Genomic DNA, 14,002 nt, shown 5'->3' on the forward strand with positions numbered 1-14,002 from the left:
ACATTTTCTACACGACTGCTTTTTATTATTCTCTGTGCAATTTCTGTATAGGTGTGCAACTAATAATCCTATACATTGCACAGCGAACGGTAAAGTTCATATTATAATATTTTACATTTAGCGCTAAAGGTGGCACTAAATAGAAATGTGGCTAGAGTTAAAAAAAATACATGGGGCATATAGGTGCATAATTTTTTGTTATATGTTAATATCAGTTATAAAAATAAAAACTTAAGACTTCTAAGATATTTTGTAGTATAAATTTGCGGCTAGCTCGCTTATATTATACATGTGTGTTAACAACTTATTTATATATAATGTATATATATATGTATGTGTATATATACTCACATACATACATGTATATAGTATATGCATATATATTATATATGTGTACACATATATATGTAATTTCAATATAAGCTCGATTTTGGCTTTATTACGTATTTTCAGCCTGTGGGTATACCGAAACATATTTTATATTGGATACACTGAAAAGCATCTTCTTTCTTTCTTTATCTCTCTTGTGCTCTTGACCAGGTACATTATCTTGATTAGTCGCGACGCAAATTTATAACCATTCTAACACTATCGTATTTGATTAAAATAAATGGCAAGCTCAACTTCTCTTACGGCTGTTGCCGAAATAAAGAAATAACATTTTAACAATTAGCTTTCTATGCTTTATTAGTTATTTTATTTTCTACTTATTGCTTACTAAAGAAATAAAGATGTACAGAAATAATTAAATTTACTTCAATATGCCACTTTACTCTTATAACCATCTTTAAATTATTTTTTTACAAATTACGATTTTTGAAATCTCTGATAAATTTCAGTAACGTTGACGTGATAGTTTAAAAGAATTTGTAGAATCCTTGTATGTACGTTGTGTATACATACATACACATATATATATATATATATATATATATATATATATATATATATATACATATACATACATACATACATACATACATATCTCTTCCTTATCAACTTTGTGTGCAATTATATTACAACAGCAATTGCAAGTTACCGATACTTACCTATTACAGATCTGAAGTTTTATAATGCTTGTATAGTGTTATAATACACAGGGTGATTTCTAGAAAAGATGGAGTAATAAATAGAGATGATTATTCACACAATATTATAACTTTATAGACTTTTATATGAATAAAATATATGATAAATCTATATGATAAATTCCGCTAAAGAAATATTTATTACTAGTTCTTTTTCTCCATTTTCTAGCGCTTCTGAATCACTCTGTGTATAACATAACATTTTGCATGCATGCTCACTTTTATTCAGTTATATCAATAATATTAGTATTTTACTACTACCTAGATACCTGAGTATCTCTTTTTCTCTCAAGGTTATTGAACATTTCTAATTAACGTTAACATAGAATTCTAATAGAAATGTTAAATAAATCGAAGCTCTATGTGTATGTGTGTGTATATATATATATATATATATATATATATATATATATATATATATATATATATATATATATATATGTGTGTGTGTGTGTATAAACACGATTATATGAATCAAATCTTTAATTAAATCGACAATCCAGTCGATTACACACCTTTTACAACTTTATTGAATAAAAGAAGCAAGGGATATATAATAGGATATGAAAATCTTCTTGAACCATTACATACAGTTAAAATTTTATATTCAAATCAATCTTTAATTATCCTATTTCTATGTTTAATTGAAAATCTTTTACACGTTATATGTAAAATCAAATTAAAATAATTATTAATGGACGCAGCGTAAACAACTGGAAGACATATTGAAGCTTATCTTCGATTTTTTATGAAATACGATTCATTTTAAGATTGTGACAAGAACATTGAATTTTGTCGCTTAATTCACAATTCAAGATGAATTTTTATAAATATGTAAATTTAATGAAAACTTCGATTAAAATATCTTGAAATAACATAAATTTGGAAACATATTACAATATCCTTGTATCTCTGGAATATTTTAAGAAAATTTGAAATACAAATCATGATACAACTGGAATTATTGATGATATTTTTAACTTTGTTTGAAGTAATTGAAAAATTAAATAAGAGCAAGAATACACCAAATATTTCATATTCGCCTGATATCAGTTGGTTTTATGTACTTGACGTCGCAACGCGTTTCTACGCTTTTTGAGAGATAAATATTATCTCTACGTTGTATTATATTAAAAATCTTGAATATAATACTACACATAATAATTTCTTTCTTCCTGTTATTTTATATGAACATGCGTTGTACGAATGGGGAAAGTTAGTTCAATAGAATAAAGAAAAAAATATTGCAAAAATAAATTGTACGTTATATAAATGCTTTTAAGAAACTAAAATATTATATTACTTCCGAATGTTGGAGTTTCGGGAGCAATATAGAATATGGAGAAACATAAGTCGCCTTAGACGATTGTACATTATGTTCACATTTTAAAGTTTGCAGTAATATTGTACTGGTACAAACTCCTAGAATGTAGTGCCGCGCACCACTCCAGGTTCGCTCGTTAGAATTTTGTATTCTTAGGATTTTAAATTAATGTCTTTCTGTATGTTATATATCTTGGAAGAAAATACGAGTTGTAAATCGAACAGACAATAACGACACTAAGTTTATCGTCAATGATTTTTCATTTAGAAATTTGCTATGGCATTCAAGTCGCAGTAATTTTATGTATAACGAAAATAATTGAAAAAGGATACAAATATGGTGAATGTGGATGTAACAAAATTCCAGTACATTATCTGTATAATACATTTTACACAGATCGGCGTAATAGCTTTAATGCACAAGTTTTACAGCGCAGTATGAGTTTCTCATGAGAAGCTCCAGAACAGCATAACTTCCTGTATTAAAACTATTATATTGATCTGTGTACACAGAACTCCTAATTTCTATGTGTTACAATATATATTATTAGAATAGCATGAAACTTGCTAACGAAATGTCGTGATTTGATGAAAATTTGCGATAAGTTTCAGTATGTTACTAAAGAAAAGAAAGAACATTTTGTCAATTTATATTTATGTTCATTAAGTATTTGTTCTTAAATACAGATATTCTATTTGTTCATAAAACTCGCACATATGAACATACTCGATAATAAAACAAAAACTTATGATAATGTAAACACAAAGTAAATTGAAAAGTTATACATGCGTTCTAACGAGAAAATATCAAACATCATTATTTATATCGAAATGACAATCCTCCCGTTATAAGTCGTTAAAAAGTCTACCATGATATTATTTTTTTTTACAATCCACTTCCTTTCTTATTCGTCAATAAAGGCGCAAAGTGAACCTATATGTTAGTTTCAGAATTGAGTGTTAGATTTAAGTTCAGACGAGTCCAATGATTGGAACACGACATTGGGACGTCTCAACTTTGGAAGTTGGTTAACACAATTCCACATCTTAACCGTAAAGTAATTATTCTCTAATCATTAAAGATACACAGTAATTAAATTTAATAATATATGTATCAACAGATTTCCTCCTGGAGTGGTGCGGGCCAATGTGCGGCCGAATAATGACATTTTTAAGTCATCTTAGTGTCACATTCTTCCTGACTAATGGTATGTGAAAGTAATATTGAACAGTACCTTGCACTTGTCACTCAGTTTGAGCGCAAGCACGTGTCTTCCATCGCTGCGCCGTGCAATATGTGCGTGCGTGCGTGAACACAGGAACCAAGTTGTCTGTACGTGTGCCGAGTCTGATGTGTGTATGTGCGTGTGTACGTATAAATAATGGAAGCGCGTATACGCGCAAAAATTCTTGAATATTTTTCGTTTCACATAATCACACATCGATATTTTACTGCTTGTGAATTTCTATTATTTTCCTATACAAGTTTTGCCCTAAATTTCTCTTATTCTTTCTTCTCTCCTTCATAAAATTTAAACAATGAATGCCTCGAGTTAAAATTGAACATATAGAACCAGTTATTTAAATTGACCCGATTGTCAAGAAGAAATTGAATTCATTTTACACTTGAACAGAGTTAAAAAAGAGAAAAATGGATGTTCTTAATCATATTATGTACATGTTTCTGTAGATGCCTATGAATAGTTCGTTATATTATACACGTGTAGATTTAATTTGTTTCTTTTCACTTTGAGAATGGGAGCTACGCGCGTATCGTCGGAATGACAAGGCCATGTTTCTTTTGTTATCAAAGATGTTATATATAAAATATTTATTCTTTTTCTCCTTTGATTCTTTGAGCAGTGGCAATCAACATCTTATTCACTCATTTGTTCTGCTACGAAAATATAAAAGTATGTACAATTCAATAAATTAATCCCTGCTTAGGGCATGGAGATACTATGTTGTCCCGCTGTACAATACTCGAAAGATAATTCAAAATCAGCTACAGGAAAGTCCTTAATAAAACTACGAAGATTGACCGGCATCTAGTACAGATGGCAATAATGGAATTCATCCGAATATGTATATATATACTTATATATATACGGATAATTTATATATATACACATATGTATGTATATATAATTTTCTACGCTATCGATGTTATTGAGAAATAGGAAGTAAAAAAAAGAAAGTAAAAGTAGATTACGAGATAAAGAATAATTTCGAATAGAAACTGAATCTTTCTCTTTGTATATACATCTACACGGATTAAACGGTCCTGTGTTCACTATCACAGCAATTATTCAAGCAGCAGGTCTCAATTAGGATGAAATCTTGATTGAGACTTACATTCAAGGATTCAACAATCGAATACTCTGACGATTGAAAGATACTCAAAACAACTCACTGGACCCAATGGCTCCCTCACCACTCCAGAGTGCAATAATCTGTGTCCGTACAATTGTTTTCACTCCTCTTTCTTTTCTCTCTCTCTTTCTCTCCCTCCTCTCTATCCCTCTCTTTTCCACGCACGCTCTATTGCTGCATCATGTCTCTATGTACATCGTGTATCGATTTAAACGATATTTTACACGAATCTGGCTGAAGATTCTTTATACTTTACTTTGGTAATTTTCCTCAATATTGAACTTTTTTTCTTTTCTTTTTTCTTATAACGAATCTGCTTGCTGTTCCACCGATTGTGCACTATGGTTTTCACTGACGTGCCCTATTTGTTCGATCTGCACCGCACTTTGTTGCGCTGAATCCTCAGCTGGAATGAGTGTTCCATATTCACACTGTTCCTTTTCATCCCGCTGCTTTAAGGTCAAATCGTCGCTGGAGAAGTGATCTGCGCTAATTTCATAGGGATTGGTTTCCTGAATGCCATCGTTTCCGTAGTTGTGACCGGTAATCTCACCGACGTGCTCGTCGATCCGTACGTTAGTTAATTCATTCTCTCTGTCGCTGTGCATTATATCTTGCTCCTGAGTCACCGCCGATTCGTCCTGCATCAGATGACTCGGTTGATCAACGGTAGCCATGGACGGAGCTTCGTGATCAAAGTTGTCTTTCGTTTCGAGTTCCTCGCCACGATCTAAAGCCGCCTTCATTTTGCTCTCACCCTCCTCCGACGGCAGTATTTCATCTGCATCTGCGTCCGTTAGCGGTGGACTAACATTTCCCCACCTGGACTTGCGATTTCGATTACGATTTTCACGCTCGGACATATTTTTGTAGTCCTGCTGATGTTGCTTCGTAAGCTTCTGCTTATCCCTCGATAGATGATTCTCCCGCTGTCCGTGAACTACATCGGGTCCACTTTCTTGGCCGGACCATGACGTGGACGGTCCTACGCCTTCTTGATTTCTCCACGGTCCGTCGGGACCAAGCATGTTCGGTGGACCCATTGGACCGAACGGTGGTCGCAGATGTGGACGGCCGCGCATATCGTCAAAGGGTGGCCGGAAGAAGGAATCTGCTTCTCTAGGATCGAATGAAGGGCCTCGAGGTGCAAATGGCGGTCTCATTCCCGGCCTCATGCCTCTAGGACCCATACCACGCGGATGAAACATTAACGGACCTGCAAAAGACGCGACATGGTGACACCTCGCACGAGGTACGAATGTAATGGTTGATTGATAAAGCAGATTATTGTTCGTGTGCGCGTCTTGTCGCGCTATATGCCCTAGTATTAAATTTGATATACTTTTTAATTATAAATATTACTAATATGTGTATGCTCGGGCATTTTTGTTTGGTTTTCGAAAGCAATGGAAATATCTTAAATAGTAAAGTTGAATAGTTCACATTGTATATATATAAAGATTATAAATACATATATACTAAATTTCTAAGAAACATAAGATATAAACATTTATATGTGCACATGCAAAATATACCTATAGCAAATAGAGAATATTTGTTATATCACAAATTTTATGTTTCATATTGTAAAAAATAATTCGTATCATATTATTTGTTGAAAATATATAACTGTCCTAAATAATTTTAAAAAATTCAAATTTTTCTTGATATAATGAATTAAATAAGCATTTATATTTTTAAAATACAATATTTGCTGAAATTTCTGTCAAATTATTCACAATAAAAAATTTATCGACATCTCGCGCAACATTTTCATTAAAATAATTATTTCTTCTTATATAAAGAGGGAATAATAATTTATATGAGAAAAATAACAATATAATTCAATACCACATATAAACGCACAGATTTTCTGAAAATGTTTTAAAAAATACATGCATCCGAATGTGAAAGAAATATAAAGAAAATGATGAAAAAGATTGTATCTCACCAGGTCCTCTAGCTCCACGAGGTCCGAATCCATCAGGACCAACCGGTACTCTCGGACCCTTGGGACCCATCATTGGTGGTATTCCAAATACAGGTTCCATTGGTCCGAAGAACTCTCGTCTGCGTGGATCGAAGTCAGAGCGCTCGTTGTGGCCTCTGGGATCGTAGCCGTCCTGCATCCGAGGATCAAAGTTGTCACGTCTCATGTCGTATTCGTAGCGTTCACGCTCGTACTCATCTACAGGTGGCCGGCGACCGCGCACTTCCGCACGGTCAAATTCTTCTCTGGCTGGACCGAGCCTAGGCGGGAAAGGTTCATCGGCGCGTGGTCCATTGTGACCTACCAGCCTACCACCTTCAAAATCCTCCGGGAATATACCGGGCTGCATTCTAGGATCCATGAAATCGTCCATTTGAGAGTTTCTGAGCCCACCGCCGCGAGTCGGAAAGTTCTGACGATCGCGATCGGCAAGACCGACCCGCTGTTGGAATTCTCGTGGTTCCTGAAGTGCGCCCCCAAAGGCAGCCGGACCACGCGGAAAGTCTGTTCGATCTGGCAGTACCGCACCGAATTTGGGAAGATCCATCAGCGAGATCGGCATATCGGCAGGTCGTCGTCCTGCTCCTGCGGCTCCTGCACCACCAGGACTATCCTCGAAATTCCTTTCGTTTCGCTCATTATTACGTTCAGCACGATTGCCGCGAATGTTTCTATCCATTCGGTCGTCCAATGGCAATGTGCCGTCTGCCAATTGTCGCAGTCGATCGGCTAGACTGGGCTTGCCTTCTTTCTTCGCTATGCCCTCGCCGCTCTCCTGAATGCTTGGATTCTGCACAACAAGTCCCTCTGGATGTCTCGGAGCATTAGTTTCCCGGTTGTCTCTGGGGGTCTCTCTATTTTCTCTATCTCCGCGTCTATCGTCTCTTTCTCGGTCCCCGCGACCATCACGATTGTCTCTTCGTCGGTCTCGACCACGATCACGTCCTCTACCTCTGTCTCTACTACGATCCATTCGACACTCGTTCATATCCATGCGGTCGCCACGATCTCGCTCGTTTCGATCTCTTCTTTCCCTGTTCTCCCGGTCACGATCTCGCTGATCTTTATACTCGCGAGCCTGATCGTTCTCCAAGCGTATTTCAGCAATTAGCTGGTCGCTGAGACTCGGTTTATCCTTAGGCACGTTGCTGCTCATGCTTTGCGGCATCGCGTCTTCCATTTCCACGTCCATATCATCTGAATGATGCTGTTGTTGAGGCAGTTGCATCTGCATTGGAGGCACCGGACCTACTCCATATGGTTGACGCAACATTGGCAAATTCGGCATACTCGTCTCTGTTGTGGGTGGTGGAACGCCAATCGGTGGAACATTGTGCGGCATACCTGCAACATTTATAATACCATCTTTACATAAATGGTGGTGTTTGATATAATTATTAAAAAAAAACTTAACAAGATTTCTTTTATCATTTTGTATCTAGAGATGGTGTGTGCAAAAGAACATTATATTATTATTATTAAGTTATATATTCCATCAACGATTTTATATGTTTAGTTAAAGAATTATATACTATACCGGTGGAATTCGGCTTATCCGAAGGTGCAGCAGGCGCAGGCAGTGGAATCTGTGTCAGTAAACCTACGCCAACACCTGTACCAAATGGCGGGTTTACCGAGGGAGTTAGCATTGTTTGCATCATACTAGGTGGTCCCAATAAGCTTTGCATGTTAGGTGGTGGAACTCCAATTGGGACATTTGACATTAATCCATGTGTCATCTGTATGCCCATATGACTAATCACTCCTGTATAACATTTATGATGCTTAACTGTCAAAAATTTCTATCAATATATCTATATTCTAATTTAAAAAAGTTAAACATTACTCATCTATTACTACGTATTTAATTATAGAAATTCCTAAAAACATTTTTAAAGTTCTTGCATCGCAATTTATATTTATGTTTGTAAATATTTTCTAAGATATCTATAATTTTATTCAGATATTTTCTTACATAATATACGGACAACTAACGCGCGAAATAAAATTTCATAGTTACATTCAAGACATATGTTTCAGCGATAAGTGACGTAAACTCACGTGGTACTCCAGGCATCGTGAATGCCGGTGGCATCATCTGTAACTGCGTGTTCGGAGGAGGCAATAACGCCCCAGCAGACGTGGGCGGTCTGATCGGTGGTGGTTGACTGGTATCGATTAATTGCTGTTGTTGCTGTTGTTGCTGTTGCTGCGAATTAGCTGACGATTGTATGACATTCACAATACCGTCCGTTAAGGTAGGAATAGGAGCACCAGCGTTCGCAGCGGCAACCATCGCTTGCTGCTGCAATTGCAACTGTTGCAGTTGTTGTATCTCCGCACTTGTACCTGTGTGTTTTAATTTTCCTGTAATTTCACAAAGGAGAAATTTTATTTTTGAGATGTTCTTTCAATCAAACTCTCACACTTTTACATCGATATTAATCTGCTTGTCTATATATGCATATTAAATTTACAGAAACGTACCTTTTAAACTGGGTGGTAATGTATCTTCGTCTATCATACCTCCTTCCTCTAATAATTCTAACTCTTGGTCAGTGATGTTAGTTAATTTATTCCAAGGGATATAACTGACGCCTAATTCCACTTCCCAGTAGTCCTTCCATTCCTTGCCTTTAACACCTTTTCCAGGTGCCCATGCCAACTATAATTGTGAAAGAAATACATTAAAAACATGATACAATATTTCAATTGTATTTATAAAAATCATGATATAAAAATTATGAGAATTATGAGATAAACTTGAATTTATGGTTGAGCAATTTATTCTGTAGTCAGATTATAGAATATTGCAAACTGAGAAATTGATTTGAAAATCAATTAAAATATATTTAATGCAAGTCTTGTATAACCCAATGTAACCAAATTTTTAGATTGTCCTATTAGTAGCGTTTCATACATGTTTAGTAATAGCTTGTTCTAATATTGGTAAATTTATTATAAACTATAAATCAGCAATAAAAACTGCACCTTTTATATTCCAGTATATACTATATACAAACAAGACTTACTGTTATAGCTTTGCCTTGCATCTTGTGGTTTTTCAATTTTGTAAGTGCTCGGTATGCATCCTGTCTTCTATTCATACATATAAAAGCACAACCTCTCGGCGGGATTAAGTCGATGCTAACGATATCACCAAATTCTCCGAATGTATCAGACAATTCTTCCTGATGTACGAGTTTTGATAAGTGTCCCACCCAAAGTGTTGTACTGCAAACTGCAAAATCATATGTTTAAGCTTTGTTATTTCTTTTATAAATTGTATATACGTTAAGTTCTGCTTCATATTTTAGATCACATACCACTCAATTTATCTCGAATTATTGGCGGTAAACCGCGTTTACGTCGCTCTCTCTCTTTCTCTCGTTCTTCTTCCGTCATCTTCTCTCGACTATCATCGCGTTTCCTATCACGACCCCTGTCTCTTGAGCGAGATCTGTAAGATATACATACAAACAAGATATACATTTGTAAAATAAAAAATTAACGCGTTCACAACATGGATAAAGCCATGTTCGACAATTTTTATTTTGTCATATTAATATTTTTCAAATTTTGATGATAGAAATAATTTGGCTTAGTGCGAAAGATCGAGATTACCTTCTTCGTCGTGATCTGCTTCTGGAGCGGGATTTTCTGTCTCTATCACGATCTCTATCTCTGTCTCGATGTCGTGGGGATCGAGATCGACTATGATGTCGATATCGTTCGGGCGATCTACTTTGTGAACTCGTGTTTTCACAATTAACAATTTCTACACTGCTACTATCACGTCTGGCACTGTTTCTATAAAAGAAACTTATTTAAAATTAACAACAAAGCTTTATGGTAATAATTATATAAATGATGATGCACTCACCCAGAATAATCCTGTGTTTCTTGACGTTCATCAAGCAATGGGCTCTTTTGATTTTGATGTGTAGATTGATTAATCTGCCTAATATTTGATAACGATTGTGAAGTATATGGCAGAGCTGGTGGATAACCAGGTGGTGGTTGGCTCATGTCTTGTATCATATTGCTGTTCACATTTGGTGCATAATTTTGTGTATTTGGTTTTAGGATATCAGAAGGTTTTAACTCGCACTCAGATGCAAATGGAAGGGTCTGAAATAAGAAAAAGAAATTTGATGCAGATCGTGTGAATAATATATCAAGAAAAATTTTAAAAATTAAACATGCAACTTACAGAAACAGTTTGTGCTAAATGCTTATCGAACTCTTCCTCTTGCTGTTTCATTTGCTGAAGTTTACGTTTCTTTTCTTCTATCTCATGTTGTGAAGAGGAAGTTGTTACATTACTTTGCATACTTTGTTGTATAGTCTGCAGTTGTCTGAGAACCTACAAGTAATATATATAGTAATAACATTGAAGTTTATACTATCACTATTATCTAATCTCTAGTATTCAGTAAATACTTCAGGATTCGTAAGTAACAGCCCCAGACTTCCTAAACTGTTATTCGTCGGTACTGCATTATGTTGAGTGTTCGTCGAAGTGGCTGCGTTTGGAGAATTCGTCACAACGACATCGTCATCCTCTTCTTCACCATAGTCGAAATCTAATAGTTTCTTATCAAACTTGACAGAACTCTTTGGTTCATTAGCTTCTTGCTTCTTCATGATTAGTTCTTGCAAATGTTGCAACTGGTCAATAAAAGAGGCGTCCACTTGGCTAGGATTAGATTGACCCTGTATAAAAGAAAATATAAAATTAACCAAATTTTGATTTATCAAAATCAATACAATATGAACATACATAAAAATAATATTACCAAGAGTTTATTTGCATTGACTAAATTCGCCGTTTCCACTTTCGTTTGCGCAAGCCATGCAGGATCAATCGTCTTCCCAGGTGGAAATAGTTTTGGATCCTTCACAGTATTTTTAATAGCAGATGGAGGTGTTTTTGAGACCGCACTCATATTACTTATGTTATTTCCAGCTGATGTATTTAATGTACCTAGTAACATTGAAATACAAAAAATATATATTTAATATTATATTTAAAAATATTTTATATTCTATTATAATACAGTCATAGCCACTGTATTTACTATTTCATACCGTTACTATTTACTGGCTGCTCTTTATGTATTGGGTGATTTGGATCTGCTAGGTCAAAAAGTGGTTGAATAACTTCTGGTTGAAAAACTGCATTTTTCTGCCAAAGATTTAGTACACGTATAACTTTGCTTTTATCTTCTTGCGGACATTTCAAAAGATTGAGAAAGGTATTTTGCATATTTTTTGCAAATCTTGGAGCAAATACATCTTTCTCCATTCCAAACTGATGTCTGGATTGTCTGACAATTGAATCTATAACATACAATCCTGGTACCTTATATTCAGGCTTGCACTGAAAAAAAAGATAAAGTAAATTTAGTAAACGCACCATCATATTATAATTATATCGATTTAATAAAACTATAATTTACTTTTTGAATGAATTTTTCTACACTTTGTACAACATGCTTGTAGAATTTTATTGCTTTGATAGCTCCCCGTGTGAGCGAATTCATTTTGGCTTTTGAAATAGGTGGCTTAACATCGTAGAGAGCAGAGAGCTGTAATAAAACCATAATTAATTATATTTTCATAATAGGCAACATATTTATTGCAAATAAAAGTATTATTCTTATAATTATCCATAACATCTTCATTTTCAACATAATTCTAACATAAAAGATATAACATGTATTCCAAGTAATAAAAATCAATGTATTGTTGCATTTGCATTCAAGTCCCATTGAATGCATACAAGCTGATGCTTGAACCAAAATATTGTTTTTATACTATTTTTATGGTATTTCAATCGGGAAATATAATTAGATTCATTCGACGACTACAATTGTTCATTTGTCGAAATCATTTAAGTGCCTTACGAAAACAAGCGTATAAGATCGCGAGAGGCGTTCAGATCGCAACGAATCGCGTTCTCTCTCTTTCTTTTGGACTCTGGCAAAGGAAGTTCGCAGAGATGGTAGGATACATTTCAGGTGGGCGAGATTCGAGATCATGCAGTATCTTAGCGACGAATTCATTTCAGATATGACGAGGCGGAATAGGATGAGTTGAAGTGAACGAAGGGGAACAGAAAGAGGGCTAGTTGCCCCTACGACGGTGACCTCTAAGACGTGCGCGTACAAGTGGAGGTTCCTTGGGGTAGTCACTTACCTCCGCGTTGAACGCCTTTACCGCGTCCATTGCGGCTAGAGGAAAGCTCTCACGCACTTAAGTTTTTGTTAAGCTTCACGCGAATCCCGTCACAACACAATACCAACGTTCCATTCGTAGTAAAATTCGCATCTCTTTCTCAACACGCACTGTGTAGCCGAGCCATGCCATTCAAGATGGCAGGTCCGTGCTGTTTCCCGATACGCATCGCGGAGCGGCCTATGAGTGACGTCACACCTGTCGTTCAACCGGTCGGTAAAGAGACGCTGATGTCCTCCTTCCGTAAGTCACTTTAAAAAAAAAAGTGTTAACGATGATTAAATAATTAATTGATATTTGACTATTTTTTACTGAAAGATAAAAAACTTTTTGGTTAAAAATTATATAAAAATATGGAAATAAAATAATCGTGCGACTTGCTGTTGTACATGAATTACTTCAACTATAAAGCGTCTTCTACAATGGCAGTAGGAGTAGTAGTAAAAAATAAGCAGTGAGTAAATAGACCAATCACAATCAATTATTTTTGAAACGTGAAAATGGAATTGGTCAATTTGCTTACTGCTTATTTCTTACTACTACTCCTACTGCCATTGTAGAAGACGCTTAAGGCCCGATCTACAATAGATGGAGTAAGGAGTAGAAGTAGGAGTAGAAATAAGCAGTAAGTAAATAGACCAATCACAATCAATTATTTTTGAAACGTGAAAATGGAATTGGTCAATTTGCTTACTGCTTATTTCCTACTCCTACTCCTACTCCTTCCTCTATTTATTGTACATCGGGCCTTATTTCGTTTACTCCCTTACTACAATAAAAGTTTAAAGCCCATATACATCACATGGAGTAAGTATGAATTAAGTAGTAAGAGCTGGAATAAGAGAGTAAGCGAAATAAATTATTTCCATTTCGTCTTACTTCTACTCCTACTCCTTACTCCATCTATTGTAGATTGGGCCTAAATGTAAACGCAATCTTGAGCTGAAGAATCAAAGATAATGCTTTAAGGGCAGTATTCATAATTGAA

General features: G+C 35.3%; 1 protein-coding gene across 1 annotated transcript; it reads right to left on the minus strand.

The window, feature by feature from the left end:
• Positions 1 to 3,045: 3,045 nt before the first annotated feature.
• On the minus strand, positions 3,046 to 13,005 carry LOC116846685 (SR-related and CTD-associated factor 4). The gene is made up of 15 exons (XM_032820850.1): positions 12,976 to 13,005; positions 12,237 to 12,365; positions 11,866 to 12,157; positions 11,574 to 11,761; positions 11,218 to 11,490; positions 10,988 to 11,140; positions 10,658 to 10,905; positions 10,399 to 10,584; positions 10,101 to 10,234; positions 9,807 to 10,015; positions 9,262 to 9,439; positions 8,836 to 9,141; positions 8,312 to 8,539; positions 6,736 to 8,118; positions 3,046 to 6,000 (listed from the first exon to the last, which is right to left on the minus strand). Exons 1-15 carry the CDS (start codon positions 13,003 to 13,005, stop codon positions 5,087 to 5,089), a joined length of 4,851 nt encoding a protein of 1,616 aa, XP_032676741.1. The 3' UTR covers positions 3,046 to 5,086.
• Positions 13,006 to 14,002: the final 997 nt, after the last annotated feature.

This window comes from Odontomachus brunneus, unplaced genomic scaffold (genome assembly GCF_010583005.1).
Source record: "Odontomachus brunneus isolate Ranch 3 - 2012 unplaced genomic scaffold, Obru_v1 Obru_scaffold_066, whole genome shotgun sequence".
NCBI classification, from domain to species: Eukaryota; Metazoa; Arthropoda; class Insecta; order Hymenoptera; family Formicidae; genus Odontomachus; species Odontomachus brunneus.